At 39.1% G+C, this 19,748-nt stretch overlaps 1 protein-coding gene and 1 non-coding gene across 2 annotated transcripts in view; one reads left to right on the forward strand and one right to left on the reverse strand.

Moving 5' to 3' along the window:
* Positions 1-18,927, reverse strand: part of LOC143387583 (transport and Golgi organization protein 1 homolog) — a 39,700-nt gene extending 20,773 nt beyond the window's left edge. The window contains exons 1-6 of the mRNA XM_076841904.2: positions 18,795-18,927; positions 15,860-15,993; positions 12,911-12,997; positions 8,246-11,057; positions 6,461-6,664; positions 3,923-4,071 (exon numbers count right to left, since the gene is read on the reverse strand). Coding sequence (XP_076698019.2) covers positions 3,923-4,071; positions 6,461-6,664; positions 8,246-11,057; positions 12,911-12,997; positions 15,860-15,993; positions 18,795-18,927 — 3,519 coding nt within the window. The remainder of the gene's footprint in view (positions 1-3,922; positions 4,072-6,460; positions 6,665-8,245; positions 11,058-12,910; positions 12,998-15,859; positions 15,994-18,794) is intronic.
* On the forward strand, positions 813-919 carry LOC143641359 (U6 spliceosomal RNA). Its single transcript, XR_013155301.1, has one exon. It is a non-coding gene; the product is annotated as a U6 spliceosomal RNA (small nuclear RNA).
* Positions 18,928-19,748: the final 821 nt, after the last annotated feature.

The following is a 19,748-nucleotide window of genomic DNA, read 5'->3' on the forward strand; positions in this document are numbered from 1 at the left end:
AGCAGCCAAAAACATGTAGAGAAAACTACCAGAAAGATGGGAGCCACAAAGAAAAAGAGTTCCAGAAATCTGCATGGAGGTGGTCTTCAGTTTGGGGCTACATTCTAAGCAGTACCTGCGAGGGCCAAGAACAACTATAAGCTAACCAATCCCACAGTTGGCACTGAGCTGGGAGAAGTCTGGATTCCAGCTAACCAGAGAGAGTTGACATACAAAAACAGTATGGTCAACAAGCTCATGAAGAAGTATTTGATCCAGGCATGATAGCACATGTCTGTAATCCCAGCAGCTCAGAAGGTTGAGGTAGGAGGATACCAAGTTTGAGGCTGGCAAGTTAGTTTGAGCCTAAGCAAGTTAGTAAGACCCTATCTCAAAAAAAAAAGTTCACTCAATATCATTAGTTATCAGGAAATAAACTCACAAAGACATACCCACTAGAATGGCCCAAGTGCTAGTGAAGATGAAGTCAAGTGGAAGTCTCCTAAATTGCTGGTGGAAGTATAAAATGATTGTGGTCATTTATTAGCATGGCTTGACAGTATCACATAAGATAAAAACATACATTAAACATAGGAGGCAATTGCACTCCTAGATATGAGTCCACTTATAGGGGCATATATATGAAATAGTACTGTAGGAAAAATGAATCTATAGTTTTAAAAAAAAAGTTATCAGTGGTTGCCTGGAACAGGTGGTGAAGGAACTCACTGGGAAGGATCCCAAGGAAACCCCTTTTCTAGTGAAAAAAACTGTTCTATATCTTGATTATGGTAGTTTTTACATGGGTATCTACATTTGTTAAAACTCAGAGTGTGATTGCTTTGGCAGCACATATACTAAAATTGGGACAATACAGAAAAAATTAGCATGGTCCCTGAGCAAGGATGACACCCACATTTGTGAAGCATTCCTTAGTTTTGTGGAAACAACCCTTCAACATATGAATGGATAAAGAAACTGTGGTATATATACAAAATGAAATGTTACTTATAGCATTAAAAGAGAAAAAAATTATGGCATCTGCGGGTGAATGGGAATATCAGGCTAAGGGAAGTAAGGCAATCCCAAAAACCAAAAGCTGTATGTTCTCTCTGAAAGTGGATGCTGACCCATAATGGGGGTGAGGTGGGTGGCAAGGGGCATGGAAAGAATGGAGGAACTGTGATTGGGCAAAGGGGAGGTAGGACAGGCGAGAGGGCATAGGGATAGGAAAGATGGTGGAATGAGATGAACCTCATTACCCGAGGTACATGTAGGACTACTACACGTGTTGTGTACAACTAGGAAAAGTTTTGTTCCATTTATGTACAATGAATCAAAATGCATTCTGCTATCATGTATAACCAATTAGAACAAATTAAAAAAAACTCACTGATATTGGCTATCAAGGAATTACTGTTAAGTTGGGTGATGGCCCATGGGTTCATTATACTATTCTCTATGCTTTTCTTTAAAGCTTTTCTAATTAAATTTATTTTTTAATTAGTACATAGAAATAAACATTATAATTATTGAAGTAGGTAACATGACATTTTGATGCATGTATACACTATGTAACGTTTAAATCAGGTTAAATATATCTACCTCCTCAAACATCATTTATGGTAAAACTTTCACAATCTTTTCTTCTAGTATTCTGAATTCTCTCTGCTCTTATTTGAAAGTTTCCATGATAAAAATACTAAAAATAATTTTTAAATTAAGATATAACTTCAAATATTTAAAGGATTTCTATGTAGAAAAGAATTCAATTTTATAGAGGAAATCATGTGGAGGAAAATTTGGAGTCAATACAAGGATGAACTAGACAACAGAAGAACATATAGCCTTGTAAGAGAGTGACTCCTGCTAGGAAATACTGGTGTACAGGCCTCATAACTACTCGTCAGGGCCACAGTAAAGAAAATTACAGCAATGAGTGAGAAACTAGACTAACAGCCTTCCAAGGTTTCTTCTAACACTAAGATTCTACTAAGATTCCATTGATCAATGAATCTGATTGGTGCACATCTCCCAAACACATCAGAGCCTATTACTCTCCAGTCCTATCAGATATCATACTACTTGTTTAAGATTTTACATTGACTTGTTCATAATTTTTGCATATATTTGTTAAGTCCTTTTCTTAAGGCTTTCAAAAATCACAATCATGCCTTACACCTGTTAGACTCTTTTAGTCCTCGCACAATGTCCTGTACATACTGGGCCATCAAAATGCCTTTTTGAAGGCTCCTTTCAAATCAGTCTCGTAACATTGTGCCTCTTCTTTGCCACTCACGTCAATGTCTTACCTATCACCGCAAAATCACTGACCATACCTGCACCACATTCGTGTACCCCGACCTAGACCTAGAGGAGGGCTCTGTGCATACCTAAAAATATGAATAAAGAAATCCTTCCCATATCATGAGGCTGTAAACTTTCCAAGTGATGTTGATTCATTCTGATAATCAAATTATGACTGTGGAAGACTGGGCTTTAATCACTGGAAATATCATTATTCTAACTGCCTGGCTTGTACATACTCCTTACCCAGGTGGCTGCCACCACCATGAACAAACATGGAGCCAACTGAAAACTGATTCATTTCTCCCCATCACATCTTTTCCACCCTGGTGGTCTCTCCTCCCCAGGTATTCATTGTCTTTATACCACCTCTGACTGCCTACATGAGAATTAGGGGGTGCGTGGGGGTAAAACCCTACAAAATGCCAGACATCTCACCAGACACTTTACCTTGTCAAATCATTTAATTCTTATGATTGGAGTAAGCATTATCAACATTTTTCAGATGGGGAATCTGATATTCAAAAGTTTAGTTATTTGCCCAAACTTCTAAATGATAACCTTGGGATTTGAAACCAGATCTACCTGGCTTCAAAATCTATACATTTTACAAGGAAAACAACAACATCACTTTTCTTAAACAAGTCTTGAAATAACACAACTTACAGGAAACAACTTCAGTTGAGAAGGATTACAGTCACAATGGCCCTAGGACCATCTTATCCTCCAAGCTCTAAAAGCTGTCTCATTCCTATAATTAAACTCTAAAAGTCCAACATCAACAAATACCATGACGGGGAGGTAAGTCCTAAAATGCTTAGATAAGCTTCTAGACAGATTAAATGTCTTGTTTGGATCATGATTTTCTTTAGAAAGGTCAGCCTTAAGTGACTCTTTCTAAGAAACAGATCTAACCCAATTCCTTTCATTCTTAAAACTTTCTAAGGATCCCCACTATTAATGGTCTAATGCTACTTTGGCCCATGACTTCCTTTAAGATTTGCTGGCCTCTCCAACAGACCATCCCCCTCCAACTTCACACGTTATACAACACCAACTATTTACATTCTCCTGGCCTCCCCAAATATCCTTTTCTTCATGTTTCCATTTCTCTGAACACATTTCTTCTGACTGCCAGCTTCCCCCACCATCCTCCACCCCAGCCTGTCTAATCAACAACAAACCACATGTCACACTCCTGTTTGCCCTTTGCCTGTGCTTCAAACACATCTCAACTACTTTCTGACCTTATTGATCACCCTTCCAACCATAATAAATGCATTTATGGACAATAATGTTCTACCATCAAATAAATACCTCTCTTTCTGCCATTATCTTACTGTGTTTCAAGTGAATGCTATTATCTCCCTGCCAGAATGAAAGGTTCTGAGGGGAAGAACCAAGTTTTTACAGGTGTACAAATGTCCAGCCTTGGTAGACAGCAAATCTTCCTCATATGCTAAACTAAGTAGCCATTAAGCCACACCCCTATGGCTTTTGTTTTAGGAGCTATCTACTCAAAGGGTCAGGAGTCATTTTCATAAAGACATTTTAAGTTCTTCACTTCATGACCAGAAGCCACTTAAAAACTAATAAATAATCAACATTCTAATTGAAGAAACTATGTCAAACTTACCATCTTAGTGAAATAAAGCAAGTATGAATATAACAAGGAAAGCACGTTGTCCAAAAGGGTGGCATCTGCTGGCTCTTCCAACTTTATGTCCTTTAGTTGTTTTTCTGTATCAGCATCATCAACAGGAGTACCTTCTGTTATAAGTAGCTCTAAAATTGAAAGGGGAAATGGCTATTTTATTTTATTCTATAGAATAAGAATTGTCTCTCTTCAGTTTCAATATTCATCAGTGTTTCACTAAATATATGAATCACAGTGCCTGGAATATGTGGCTCTCCTAAAGACAATTAACACAGAGAAGAAAACTTCAAAATCCTAATTAGAGCTGTCAGACCCTTCAATTATAAAATGAACAATCTCCAGTCTACTCTCCACTACTTCCATGGCCATACAACTGCTATCAGAACAATATTTACTAAAGGAAAATTTTTAAAACCAGAGATATATAGACAGGGTGACATTCAACAAACATGGATTTAGTGCTGGTGAAACTTTGTGTTAAAAATTTTAAGAAAGCTGAAAGAGAGGGAGTCTTGGTTTGCAGATTTACAGGTGGAATGAGCCAAGGCTTAACACAGCATCTGGCACCTGGCAGAGACACTCAACAACTATTTATTGAGTGGACAGATGACAGCTATTTAAAAAGAACACAGTAATATCAAGAGAGACTAAAGGATATTGGGTACAGACCTGCATTGAGGCTCTGTGAATGAGGTAGAATTCCAATTAGACCTGAGAGCTTGTAGGGGTGGAATTTCAGTATGAGTTACATGAGCCTGGGGTACGTTTGATTAAACAGCTAGGAGTCCAACGTGCAGTTATTAAGAAGTTGGACCAGTTGGGCTGGGGATGTGGCTCAAGCGGTAGTGCGCTCGTCTGGCCGTGCGGCCAGGGTTCGATCTTCAGCACCACATAAAAAAAAAAAAAAGATGTTGTGTCCGCAGATAACTAAAAAATAAATATTAAAACTATCTCTCTCTCTCTCTCTCTCTCTCTCTCTCTCTCTCTCTCTCTCTCTCTCTCTCTCCCTCTCTCTAAAAAAAAGGAAGTTGGACCAGTTGCCTCTAAGGTCTTTCTCAACCCTGAGATTCCATTCACTACTATTTTTTTAAGCTTTTGCCTAATTTTTAAATTTTTTTTTTAGTTTTTGATGGACCTTTATTTCATTTATTTGTATGCAGTGCTGAGAATCAAACCCAGTGCCTCACATGTTAGACAAGCACTCTACCACTGAGCTACAACCCCAGGCCCTCCAATCACTATTGGTCTATGAATTTGACTGCTGGTGAAGTCTGCCCATTGGCTCAGCATCTCAGCACTTGAGACACATTAAATGACATTTGGGAAGATTTTACATATAAAGGTGATTGACATCATTTTGTGGTGGAACCTAAAAGGCCAGGGAAATAATTCATGCTTAATTTTGTAAGCCAAGTTTTCCCTAATCTTGAAAGTTTTGGAGCATGAAAATAACAAATCTTAATGGTGCGTGATTCATTTTCAGAACCTTATGGAGTTAAAGACAGTTCAGAAGTCAGTAGTGTTCATATATGAATGAAATGTCTTCTGGAAAATGGAAGAACTGATATGTTATTCCTTCTCAAATTAACTGAATCCCCCCTGCCATGAGTTCTCCTACACTCTGTGTGTGCAGATGGGGGCGGGGTCAGGATCAGTGCTGCTAAGCCCTGCACTGGTGCAGGATAATGCTATAGCTATGCTTACAGACCAGAACCTTTAAAAACACAAAATACAGTAATTATGGCTTCATAGCACCATACTGGATGGATAAAATAAAACAATTAGTCATAATGTAATTTACTGATAAAATGAGAGTGAGCAACACAAAAGTAGAATGCTATTGATGCCATTATTGGGGATTTTTTTTGAAAAATTGTTTCTCATCTCCCACTGGATACTGTGCACTATGATGAAGTATTCATAAGTGTCAGTCTAAAATGGATTGCAGTTCTGTACTGCTTCCTGTAAGTATATAGTATAAAGATCTGGACGATTGACTGCATTTGAAAAAGTTTAATTACCATGTCCAGGAAGCAAGTCAAAACAGGACTTGAGGTATAGTACATTCCATTTAGAAGAAAAGGGAAAAAACACAGAATTTAAGAGACTTTGAACAGTGATTCTCAAGCTAACTTGTACCAGGCCAGACTTTCCTGGAAGGCCTGCTAAACACAGATTGTGGGTCCCACCCCCAGAGTTTCTGGTGCTGTTGGTCTGGTTGAAAATTACAGTTTTAGAGCATAAGGCCTTTGAAGAATAATATTTTAGTTGTAAATGGTTTACACAAGCTAGTCATAGCTAAACATTTGCTTTTAGGTGAGTTACAGTCTCTGGCCTATTTTTGATTTCTAGTCATCTTTATTCTTGATTTTCTCTCACTTAAGAGATTTTGTTTTTTGAACTCACATGTACCTATATTACTCTCTGCTCTATTTTGTACCTTTGGCAACAAATATCCTTGAAAGCCTTCATTATGATAATGCCTCTACTTTGTAGAGAAAAATTGGCAAGCTTTACCTGGGTCTACTTTCTCAGTATTTGGGATCTGAGACACTTCTAAGACACCCATGTCCTCAGTCACAGGTTGACTCAAGAGGCTGGGCTCTTCAGGATGGTTCATATTTAAATGATGACTCAGGAGGCGAGGCTCTTCATGAAGATTTCTATTAAGATGATTTGTGTTCTCTTTAGGAAAATCATCTTCATGGGGTGGCTGCATCTCTACAGGGGAGAAGAATGCATTGAGCCAGCTGGATGACACTATCTACCCCCACTTAAGCCCAATGATCAGCACTCCCCCTCAGCACACAGCTCCAGATACCTCAACACTGCCCTCCTTGTCCTGGCATGCGCCCATGAGAACAACTGGGCAAGGATACGGGAGGGTTCATTGTTTTCATCCCATTTAAAGGATGACTGAACTATACAGTCAAATTTATAAAGAAGCCTTTAATCCAAAGTATTTCATAAACAAATACATTTATGATAGAGGCTTCAATAACTTAACTTCCCTTGGCAAACCAACATACACCCACATGAATAAATGTGCAGAAGAGAATTCTGGTCCAGAACAAAAATGTGAAATGTCTATTCTGCTCAGAAATAACAGGAACTCTTTCATCTACAAGTGTGCTGGTCTCACCGAGCCAGTATAGAGAAGGGAATTCCGTAAGTCTAGCTTGCTAATGTGACTTTCAAATATGTTCCAAGTAACCTAGGAGCCAAATGGTGAACCTATCTCCTTCCTGAGCTCAGGACATAGACCAATAGGATCCAGAGCAAAGATTATCTCTTCACAGCTTCATATTCTACCCTGAACATTCACTTGTACTTTGCATTCTTATCCAAAATATATCTGCTTTGATTAAATGTACAACTGTTTTCTTCCCCAAATTATCAGGTAAAATTAGCATTCTTGGGATGTAAATTTTCCAATGGCTTTATGTCCTTGTGGAATTCTTATCATATACTCTCAGTTGAAATATTTCATTTTGAAAAACAATGGATAGAGATGATCAAATATAAAACCAGGAAACAGAAAGCTTTTATCAGGATATTGGCTCATTGTCAGTTTGACGAATATTTAATTGAAAGGCTTCTATGTGTCAAGCACTACATTATAAAACTTGTCATCCTGGTTCCATCCTTGATTAATATGAATGCAAGGACCTTAGAACCCAGAGGAGTAAAACCAGAATAAGTGACCTCTCCCCCAAGAGACTGGAAATAGCATGGTATCCACAAAAGATAAATGCTGTGGAGGGGAATTCAGGCAAGCTATCCATTAAAAGTTATTCTAGGGCTAGGCTTGAGTGACAGAGCACTTGCCTAGTGCAGGTGAGGCACTGGGTTCGATCCTCAGCACCACATAAAAAGAGATTAAATTCTAAAATAAAAAAAGTTATGCTAGTAACTCCACACCCACATGATCTAGTACAGATATTTTATGATTAAGAAATTATGTTTAATAAAGCCCTTTTATAATTTTAACATAAAATCTGTACTGTTAACAGGTCTACTTTTGTGCATTAGTTTCTCATTTATATCTTTCTCTTTAACTTTTTATAAAATTTCTCTTTTAACATGCTAACCAATCCCAACTGTCCTAAAGGAAAAAAGAATAAGCAATGTCCTTTCATGCTCTAGCCCAAAAGAATGAATAAAGGAATATATGGGGCTCCTGAGTCAGCCTTCTTTCTCCTTTAGGCACATGGAAACTGAACAGAACTTTACAATAATACACAAAAACACCTGGATGGAACAACTCCTTTTCTCCAGCTCAAGCCGCAAGCAGGTATTTACCTTCAGCTTTAGTCCAGATTTCCTGTAGAGGAGGCACTGTTATCAATGGAGCAGTCTCCTCCACTGTGGAGTGCTTGTACCTCACAAAATAGATCAAGTATTGGATATCATCAAGCACTGCAGCCTCTTCAAATATGTTACTTTCCTTTATTCCTATGTCTCTAATATCATTCACACGATTATCAAGCATTTGCTCTGCTATGCTCAAAATGTGTGACTCAGAGGCACGGAAGACCTTATCTAGAACTTTTTCCACGTTATAGGGCAGGCTCTCCTGCTGTGCCAACTTCAGCTTTAATGACATTTCCTGCAACATGGCTTCCAGTTCTTGAACATCAAAGTACTTCAGGAAGCGTTGCAAGGACTTTTGTTCTGTAAAGAAGCTGCGGATTATGGGCAAGTCTTCCTCCTGATCGCTAAGCTCTGGCTTTAGGGCTATATGTGGACTCTGTGGGAGTATATCATCTTCAAGATCTGCATAAGCAGGACCCTGGCTTTCTGCATCCGTGATATGCCCTATGTCCTCAAGGTCCTCTTTTGAGATTTCTTTTCCAGTAGCCTTTTCTGTAGACCCTGAAGTGTTCAGATGTTCCTTAGGGTTGTCTTTTTCAAGATCATCAGAATTTTTATCCTGAAATACTTCACTTATCCCTGAAGTCTGAGTGTTTTCCTCATCACTTCCGTCAAAGAGTCCCTGGGCTTCCTCATCTGCCAGAGGACTTTCCTCCTTTCCCATTTCCATATCACCTCGTTCCTTGTCCATCATGTCTACCCTTTTGGCTGTGGTTTCACTTTTCTTAAAAATCTCCCAAATTATACTCATTTCTTGTTTGTTTTCTTTGGTTTCTAGATCAGGATTGATAGTCTCTAAAATTGCTTTCTCAAGAACGTGCTGGTTAACATTCTGAATCCCAGAATGTTTTTCTTTTGACTGTTTTGGACTTACAGCATTTTCATCCTCCAGTAGCTCTTCAGGGGGATAATAATCCTCCTCTACTGATGCTGGCCTTTCGGTATGGAGACCCGGTACTTCTACCTCGTCAGTTTGCTCTGTTTTTTTAATTTCCTGTGTCCCCTGTGTTGCCTTATGCTGAATCAATTCTTCAGCCAAGGACTGCTCTTTACCCTTGTCCTTGGAAAGCCCTATCTTCTCATTTACATGACTAACTGTAACAATCACATCTCTTTCTTGTTGCCAAGAAAAATTTTTTCTGGGACTGTGGACCTCTTCTTCCGGTTCTCTTAACAAACCAATTCCATCTGGAGAGGAGAATCCAGATTGATTTTCAGTTTTCAGAACTAGTCCCTCTTTAATTTCCTGAGGTTGATGCTCCACTGAGTCTATGTGCAGGGTTGGTGTATTTACTGAACCTGGCTCCTCCATTCCATCTTTGGATGTATCATTTTGATTATCTCCCAGGAATGTTGCAATGCCCAAGGATTCTGGTGGTTTACTCTGTTCTTGGGTCATCAGACTCCCTACAGCTTTATGTAGAGATTTATTCTCTAAGCTATCTTCCAAAATCTTCTCTCCAGGTGAAGAGAGTTCTTCATTCACTTCTTTTGAGTCTTTTGAGATATGGATAACTGCTTCTTTTAGGTCATTCTCTTTGTTTTCAAAGGCTGATTTTAATGTGTCCTTGCCCTTTTCAACAGCTGGCAATGAGCTGAGCTTATTGCTTTGGGGAGAAGTATATGCAATCATCCCTTCTATCTTCTCATCCTCTAATTCTGAAACATCTTGCATCAGGTGCTTCTTAGGCTCCTGAACATCTGTCTCTTTTCCTTTAATATGAAGTTCGATGTCCACTTTTGGCTCTTCATCATTATCTGTCTTAGAGGTTTCCACAAAAAGACCATATTCTGCACTTTCAGGATAAATATAATCTGTTGCTGCTTGTGGTTTCTTCTGTTTTCTATCTGGAACTAAAGCTTCCTCATCTTCTTTTTCTTCTTCTGAATAAGAATTCCCCAAATCCATCATATCTGTTTTCTCGTCACCACCTGTGCCAATAAATAAAGTATCCTCCAAGGTTGTCAGTATATTTTTGTCATCATCCTTGATGCCTGGGGGCAGAGTTACCTCAACCTTATCTTCTTCATTTGAATTCTGCTCTTCACCTATTGAATATTTCTCCACTCCAAACTCTACTGGGAATTTCATGCCTTCTTCACTTATAAAGGTTAGTAATGGGAGCTCCCCGAAGCTTTCCTCATTCTCCTCTTCTTTCTTATCAAATGCATAATAATTAGCATTCAATTCCTCATCATCAAAATCTTCGTCTAATGAAGTCACCAGTCTGGTCGTCTCATAATCAGACACAAGTGCATCAGCAGTATAACCAAATTTGGTTTTCAAGTCTAATGTCATTTCTTTTTTCGAAAGTGTATAAGCATTAGTCTTCTGTTCATTTGAGACCTGAGAACTGTTGCTGGTTTTGTTGTTTTCACTTTCTGGCACTTTCAATTCATCTTGTAGTATTTCTTCAAAGGGTTCAAATGAAGTTTGTTCACCTTGAGCATTATCTGTTTGACTATCTGCATGAGGATGGTTCTTCTGAGCCAGAAATTGTTCCTCAAGATCCATAGTGTTTTCTGAGAATGCACTTTCAATTTGCTCTGAGTTTGCTACTACTGGTTTATGTTCAGGTTCAACATCCTGGGAGACTTCAGGAAATTGTTCCACTTTTTCTATAGCTTTCTCAGAATCTTCATTTGCAGAATCATACAATTCCAAAAATCCTAGAAGTTCTTCTACACTATAGTTATCAAAATCATCTCTTCCACCATCAAAACAGACAAAATCTGTCTCCTGTAAGGAAAAGGAAAACATTAGTGTGTCAATAACAAAGTGTCACAAAAGCAAACTCATCCATGCTCCCAAATTCAGGATTGGTTCTAAAGAATCTTTGGGGTCAACCAGATTACCCTCCTCCAACCCCCATTGGCTAACTCCTTCTATGGCTGAGTAAATCTGTCTTTTTCTAGACTACAGTGTTAGAAAGTCTATTCTTTCTTTCTTTTTTTTTTAACATGGGTCATATTCTTTAAAAAGCATAATGAGTAAAAATGGTGACAATTTGGTCTCCAACAGCCTGACTCTTGGGTCTCTCTCAATTTGCTCTGAGCATAAGTAGGGAAAGGCAAGGTATCACTTGTAGGATCCTCAAGCTCTAAAATCTACACCTATGTTTCAGGAATTTAATTCTTAATCATTTGCTCAGGAGAAGCTGGAAGATCCTGCAGCATTGAGAAAGATGAATCAGTTTTAAAGTATCTTACTGAGATACAAGTACATTTGATGGAATAAAGAATGATATTAAGGAGGCTCCTCACATTATTATTACCACAAGAACAAACTGAAAACAAGATTCAACAAGTTATACACCTTCCTCTTCATCAGGGTTTCACAGTCACTAAGACCTCTCTCAGGACTATCTATATATTTATTTAGTCTTCCTTCTTGCCACTAGTAAGCAAATTGACATATAAAAGGAGCCATAGTATGAATGGAAATTTTTTAAAAAATTTCCATCTCCTAATTAAATCTTCATAATATTCTGTGGGGGTTCTGGGGGTGGGGGAGGCAGTTCAATGTAGTAGGGATGAGTGATTTCCTCTCCCCATCACATGCATTTCTAAGCCATGAGGGATGCATGTAATGGGAAACATAATGAAAAGGCAGAGTTCAAAACAAATGAGTTCTCTGTAATCAGTGAACTGCTGTCACAGCTTAAATCCCAAGAACTAACTCTCTTTACCAACAATGAAGTCCAACAAGCAACAGAAGTGATTTTATGGCCCCTGAGATTATGAAGGAATTTTAGGAACAGCAACAACAAACAGGATGACTTTATCCATTCGCCCCATCTAATCTAAGAACTATCCTAGCCTAGCAGCTTGCATATTCTACAGCCACTACAAAGAGCTGCCAAAAGATGTTTCAATGTTGGTGGGCATCAATTACTACACAATTTAAAACTCTAGAAAATAATCAGCTGAAGTGAGAATTCTAGAACACGAAATCCTTTCAGTCACAAAATCAATTTAAGTCAGAGCACAATACAGGAATGCTGTATAAAGGAAGCAGTTGGGGCCTTAAAAGATCTGAGACTGAACATCACCTGAAACGCTCAGGTCCCCTTTTCCAAATCTATAACTTGACTACGATCCCATATATGACTAAGAATAAGAAAACCTTTGTAAGTACGTATTTCTAGCCTAGTATAAAAGTTAGAGTTTATTAATTTAACCTAAATATACTTAAAATGTCTAATAACTATCCAATGAGTAGTTTTCAAGTTGGAATACCTCCTTTTGCCTGTAAAATGAAATTATTTACCTCTTAAATTTAATAGCCAAGTACAAATATATTACATTATTTATTTTTCACATATAAAACAGAAGAGAAAAGCCCTATAGTTGAGTAAACAGCCTTCTATAAGAATATCTGTTTCAATATATTAGAAAACTCTCAGATTATAATATAATCACCCTTGAATGCCTTTCAAACTTTTTTTTATAGGTAGTCTGATTTCAAATGAAAATCTGATACACAAATGTTATAAACACATTATAAAACTTTCAGAAGCAGTTAACTGAATATAATGGGTAGATTTATAAGCCAGTTTACAATTGAGAACAAAAAAGAAATCCATAACTTACATCTGTTGAAATTTGTAGCTCTTCTTTAGTATATTCACGAACTACTTTGATGAAATCTTTCGGAAAATAACCAAAAATATGGCCAACCTATAGTGCAAAGGAGACAAATATAAAATAAATTCTGTACAAGAAATATAAATAAGAGATTCTCAGAAGTGGCAGGAAATATACACATAATAGATAGGTATATGGTATAACCAAGAAAGAAAGTTGCTATAACAATTACACTGAGATTATTATTCCAAATACAGAACTGTTAAAACAACATTTCCAACCACTGAAGTTTTCTTTTTTACATTTAGCTTAATTCTCAACACAGAGCATATAAAGTTAAGACTTCTGAAGTAAATAAAAGATTTGCATAGGAGATTATTGTATATTATATGGTTAAAACTATATAAATCAAAGCTGGTTATAAATGCAATTCCAAATAACCTCTAGCAAGAATTTACCTGTACATTTTGTAGCATTGCTCATAAACCAATATTTATGTCTTTCTTAACCAATACATAACAGTCATGAAAATTAATAAGTAAAAACAATACAAAATCTCTAAAATGTATTACCACTATAGCAAATGTATTGATAGTATATGCTTTCCTAGCTTTTTCCAAATCTACTTTTACAAGTACTTGGGGAGAAAATAAAATTACAATATAATGCATACCAAACCACATATCAAGCTTCAGTTTCACCCAAAATAAATCCTCTGCAGAAAAGAACCCCATTTATTTTCAGCACCAACAGCTAAATTATATGAAGTTACATAAAGTGTACAAAAGGTATATAAAGTTCCCCTTGAGAAAGACACTCTTATTACTAACTACTGACTAAAAGGAACAGAAGATTCTTGCCAATAATTAAAGGAAACTGATAGGCAAATCAAACGCCCAAAAAAGAAAATTAAAAAAGGCATCTTATCACTAACTCTAAAATATCCCCATTCATGAATGTTCTTGTTATATCTAGAAACCATCTGAGAGCCAGTATTAGTGGTAGAATACTGCCATGAAGATTAGATAAGACGGAGCAATTAAAAGCTTCATCACTGGCAGATAAAATCTGAGACTCTAGAAAATCAACAACATTGCAGAATGAAAACTAAAAACTCAAAAGGAGAATCATTTTGAAAACTAAAGAGTTTTTAATTTCCTAAGTATAACATTCATGACATGAGAGGCGAGTCTGAGGGAAAATACACTTTTCCCTTCTGATGAAAATTCTATTAAGGTTAAATTTGGAAAAGGAAAAAAAACCAGAGATGTATGGAGAAAGGAAACACATTTATCTCTTCTTAATCTGTGTCAATTGAGACCATAGATTATATAAAGCTCCATAATTACACACTGGGTGGTATCCCATTTCTTGTGATATGAAAAAAAATGATGCAGAATCATGGAGGCTCATGACTGGAAATAATTTTTATACCTAATTTTGCTTCCATACATCATCCCTGCTGAGGTGCTGCTGATTTGATTTGTGGGTGGGGAGCAAAGAACTGCCAGAAGAGAACAAATTCTGCATAAGCTACTATCAGAACAAATGTACTTAAGTGCCACTGCCCTGAAAGGAAATATTCAAAAGGAAGATGGATTAGACAGGGGTCCTTTTCTAACTGAGTTTTTCACTTTATAGGGAGCTAAGATAAAACACAACCTGACTGAAGGCAAAGAAGACAAATGAATGCCACAGGAGCAATGCAAACAAAGTGCCACCCAAACACTCATCAGTCGGCAAAGATCCTTTCTGGTCAGGTGCTGAAAGCAGGGCTCCTCAGGAAGACAGGATGAGTGCTGCCACCCAGAATGGCAAGAGTCCTAGGAATGAACATAGTTAACAGGCTACAATGTGACAGGAGAAAATGTAAATCAAGCCCATTTATCCAAAAGTTCAAAGAAGGGGAGAAAGACGACTACTGTATGAAAAATGCCACTTGGGTACATGGAAAAACAGTTCCAAGTTTAAAGATTACGAATCCTATTTGGTATACTTGAAAGAAACAATAGATGGTTCTTTATATGGAGTACTGCAACTGGGACTCTGTCTAAATATAAAGTTTGTACCTAAAGGCACCAAGTTTCAAGATCATTCCCTAAGAATCAGAAATGGCAACAAAATGAAACTAGTTTTCCCATAGGGATTACTCTTATTTTCTGCTGTGTGGTATTTTATTTAGGGTGAGAACTTTCAGGGATGCAACCCGGAATGTCTCTAAACTGGAACATTCCTACAGTCATCAAAGACCCTTGCTACTATTTTAAGTAAATAATCCACATATCACATTTAAATGAAAAGGACAATACTCATAAGTCTCTCAATGAGGTCACTCCTTGTGAATCTCCCCATTTAAAATATCAAAGCATGATATAAACAATGTCATGTCTTTCATCAGAAGATCCATACAACTGGCTAGAAGTAGAACCCCTGGGGGAACCTTCAGGCATAGATTATAGGAAAAGCAGGAAATGGATGACCCAGAAGTTGCAAAAAAGAAAAAAAAAAGCACATAATGAACATAATATTCTGCTTTTTTAGAGTAAAAACAGCACAAATGATTAGGTAAAATACACAAAAAATCAACTTTAAATATGCATGCCTGAGTTACTATCTCAGACTTAATTTACAGGATTAACTCTAATGTCCTTGAATCCTTCCCTTTTGAAGCAGCAAAGCTAAGAATTGTCAGGTTTTCACCATGACAACCTTTATGATGTGTAGAGCCTTCTGGAACTTGATGTGAGGGGTAGCAACCACAACCAGTTTAGTTCTGTTTCAGAAAGTCTACTGACTTTCTATGCTGTGCCAGGCCTAAGGCATGTTAGGAGCACAGGGCCTGGCAGAGAGGTTAGGTTAACTCTACAAAGACCCCAAGAAATCAGTCATTTAAATCTACACTGCTGAAAAACCCATCAAAAGTAAGAATATAACACCTGTCAAACTTTTACTTACACTTCTGGCCCAAAGTTCTGGTGATACCTCTGCCAGTTTATAGTAGACATATACAGGGTCACCTTTTTTAAAATTCACAAAACGACAATCTGGGCCTCTGAAATCTTCAAGAGCTTCACCTCGGTACATTAACACTGTATATGAACATTGAAAAAAGAAAAAAAAACATTAGAATTTGATTTTTCACGATCCACATTGACCCATCAGGAAATATGAATCCCACTATGAACAAAAATCAAGTTTTTCCAGTACTCTCTGGAATCACTTTTAATTCACCTGCTCAAAGTATCTAAAATTCTTCGAGATTTTATTGCTATAAAATACAATATTCCCTGCAATTAGACAAGGGAAAAGGAAGCTTCTCTATTTTTCTCTGTGCTGAGAAATAAAAAGCAATGTGGCTACCACAAATCATGGCTGGTTTCAGTGAAACTCTTGGTTCTTGCAGGCCTCAATTTTTTTTCTGTTTCATAATCATAAAAAGCTTCATTTTGCAAATATGTAAATCCAAGTGTAGACACGGACAGGCTTAAGTATGGCTTCATGCAGAGGTAATAGGGAGGGAAGAGGGAAGAATATCCAGGAACCTCCAAGGGGTTAATTAACTTGAACTAACCGCTAAAAGACATTACCTTTAAGTGGCTGCAAGTGCTACCATGCAGCCATAAACACTGTCAATTTCATTTGCAGCAGAGTTGCTGTCTCTGTGTTCAGGATCTGGGTAAATTACCAGGAAATGTATTTTCTCTGAGCAAATATTGTTGACTATATCCAACATTAAGATTGTTTCAAAACATCCTCATTCATATCAAAAATCAAAAGTGGGTATCCTATCTGACAAGGAACAAGTTTAACCATGAGAAAAGGGCAGGCAATACCTTCATGCTTAAAATGCAGGACTAGAATCACAATTGATCTAGAAACTGGTAGAAGCAACATTTTTCTTTTGGTTGACCAAATACACAGTTTCTGATTTAAGATGAAATGGACAATAGATGTATGTAAAAAGCACAAAGAAGAAATGGAAATAACACTTTTTCTGAAGGCCAATTAGCAGTAAAATACACAAGAATGTGTGTTTTATAAAAATATATGTCTGAGGAACAAACACAGATTTGGAGAGGGTAACTTGTTATTTTGAAGCTAAAATAGGACTATTTTCAAAACTGTCAGCATCCTAATTCATAGATAATTAAGAGGCCAAGTTGAAGGTGAGAGACACTTTAAGGTGGGGAATTCTCATCACAAGTGGAAATGGCAATGTTTCTCTTGTTCCCCCTTAGGTCATAGAGGATTTACAAATCAGTAATATATTAGGTGACAACATAATGCATACTATGGAGCACCTATTTAGTTATTTTTTTTTTTTGGAGCACTTATTTGGAAGGCACACAAGGACACCTGACATACACACCTCACTACTTCCTACAACACAACACAGACCCACCTGTTGTGTTTGGTCACATCTGTTTGGACACAGGCCATTTCTCAAGTTATGTTACCCCACTGAACCTTACCAACACCATGTCTTAGTACTGAGGAAGCATCAGTGATGAGATTGTCCAGGTAGCCCACATAGGATAGCGCTTGACAGCAAAGAATAGCAAACATTCTACCATGCTGGAAGCCTGATTTTGTTCACCCAAAACTGAAAGGAAATATCATGGCAGCTGCTTTGCTTTTCTGAGTGTTTATTTACTCCAGCCTTAGGGTTACCTCTAGGAACAGCTTAACATATGTTGGAAACATCTTTTTTCTTTATGGGAGTGAAACAAACAATTCAAATTATAAAATTTGTTTTTGGTAACACCAATTTAGGTATAAAGAGCTCAATGGTAAACTTCTTGGCCTTTTCAGCATGAATATTTTAAAATATGTACTGCTTACAATTTATGGACAACATGGTCATCAAGTTACAAGGTTACTAGAAACCAAGCAGGAGGCCAAAAGAAGAATTCTGGGCCAGTAAATATATAGAGGAAAGAGGTTCCAACAACACTAGCAACTGAGTCTAAAACTGAATTGGCTTATAAAAATCTTGGAGTATTTATTATTGTTATTGCAACAAACCTCTTCATCTGAATCTGAATGGCTACATCCTCCCCACCGCCCACCTCCAATCCAGGACTGGGAAGCAATTCTTTCCGCTTCCTGCACACAGAAGAGGCTGCAGTTCCCAGGTGGCCAGTGCAGATCCTTGGCCTCTTTCAAAAGCAAAAGATTACTGGCCCACCTGCTACCCTACCTCAAATATGAAGGGAGGCTTCTATGCACAGAAATGACAGGTTGAAGCAGAGTCGGGGCCGAGACCTCGGAACACATTGCGTGCCTGGACTTGGTGCTCTTCCCAAGCCTAAACTCTAGTCCCTGTTAAAAGGCAAAACCAGCCCAATCCCCAGTGCAGCAAAAAAAACGAAGGGGCCAGTGAACCTTTCCCAAGGAGCCCCACCATCAACCTGCCACTGGGATTAAGGCCACCTAGCCCTGGAGAGCATCTGCCCTGATACCGCACAGGCCCAGGTCCCTGTGGCGGGGGCAGAAAAGCGCTCTGCTACAGTGTGGGGAGCCCCGGGCACGTGGCGCGCAACTCCATCACCCATTGAGATCCTAGGCAAATCCTGGAAGGGAATAAACTGAGAGCTGTCCCTGGGGAATCGTGTTTCCCAACCCCCGCCTCAGTCAGTAGAGAAAAATAAAACGCTGGCAACAAGTGGGAGTCCAAACCCCCGCAACCCGAGCGGGCTGGCGGGGGCGCAGGCAGAGCCGGAGTGGGCACACGCAGGGTCCCGAGGCTCTTGTCACTCCTGCACCCCACCCGTCGTCCTTCGACCCCCTAGCCCAGCCCACGGGGCTGGGGACCGGGAGATCAGAGCCCCATGCAGCCCTGAAGAGCCACCGCGGAGACCCCGGGCCGCCCGCCTGCCTGCGCACTCACTGCTGCATTCGTCGTCTGCACAGAGTTTGTGCTTCCAGACGCGCTGGCCAGTGCTCGGGTCCGGTTGGCCCAGTACTCGCCAGGTCGGACAGAGCACGAACAGCCAGAAGAGCAGCCCCGGCGCCGTAGCCATGTTGTGGTCACCTCGGGGAGCCGGTGACGCGGTGGAGTAGGCTGCGGCGGGCATCGGGGCTCAGGGGGCAGGGTGGGTAGCAAGGCGCGGAGGGGTGGCACCCGGGAAGGCTTCAGCCTTTCCCGGTTGACACGTCAGCAGGGATATATGGGGGTCGATGCACTGGCTCTACTGGGGAATGCAGGGAGCCGGAGCTCCCCGTCCTTCTCTAGTGGAGACCTGCTCCTCAACTGAAGACCTTCTCCTCTAGTCGCTGCCGTGGCAACTAGGACTCTCTTTCTCATCCAATCACCTGCCTTTGCTTCGGTGCCCTCACAAGCGACCCTCCGCATGATTCCATTCGCCACCCACCATCCCCCGCCACTCCGCCAACCGGTCTTTTCTGGCTTTCCTCAACTTCTCATTTGTGGTCCATCCTGAACTAGCCTACTCCACTTCACCATCACTCCCATCCCCCATTCCTGGTCTGGTACCACCTTTTCTGAACTACCAAATCCCACCCATGACTTGTCACAGCTAGTCTATGGTTCCAAGCTCCTTCCCCTTCAAACTCCTAGAGGTTCCTTGAAGCCCCACCCCAATCCCTCTGATTAGGAAAGGGGAAAGTGGGAAAGTGAATGGAACTGTGAGTGAGGGTGTAAACTGGAGACTATGGCCTGCTTTTTTTTAAGGCGGGGACAAGTGAGGGCAGAGAGATGGACAGTAGTCTTCGGGCTAAGATCTTGAGATTCTTATCTTTATCCATAAGGGAAGAAATCATTTAATTCAACAGCATATTTTTAACTTTCATTTTGTGCTACCATTCATGCCAGATGCTGGAC

This window comes from Callospermophilus lateralis, unplaced genomic scaffold (genome assembly GCF_048772815.1).
Source record: "Callospermophilus lateralis isolate mCalLat2 unplaced genomic scaffold, mCalLat2.hap1 Scaffold_98, whole genome shotgun sequence".
NCBI lineage: Eukaryota > Metazoa > Chordata > Mammalia > Rodentia > Sciuridae > Callospermophilus > Callospermophilus lateralis.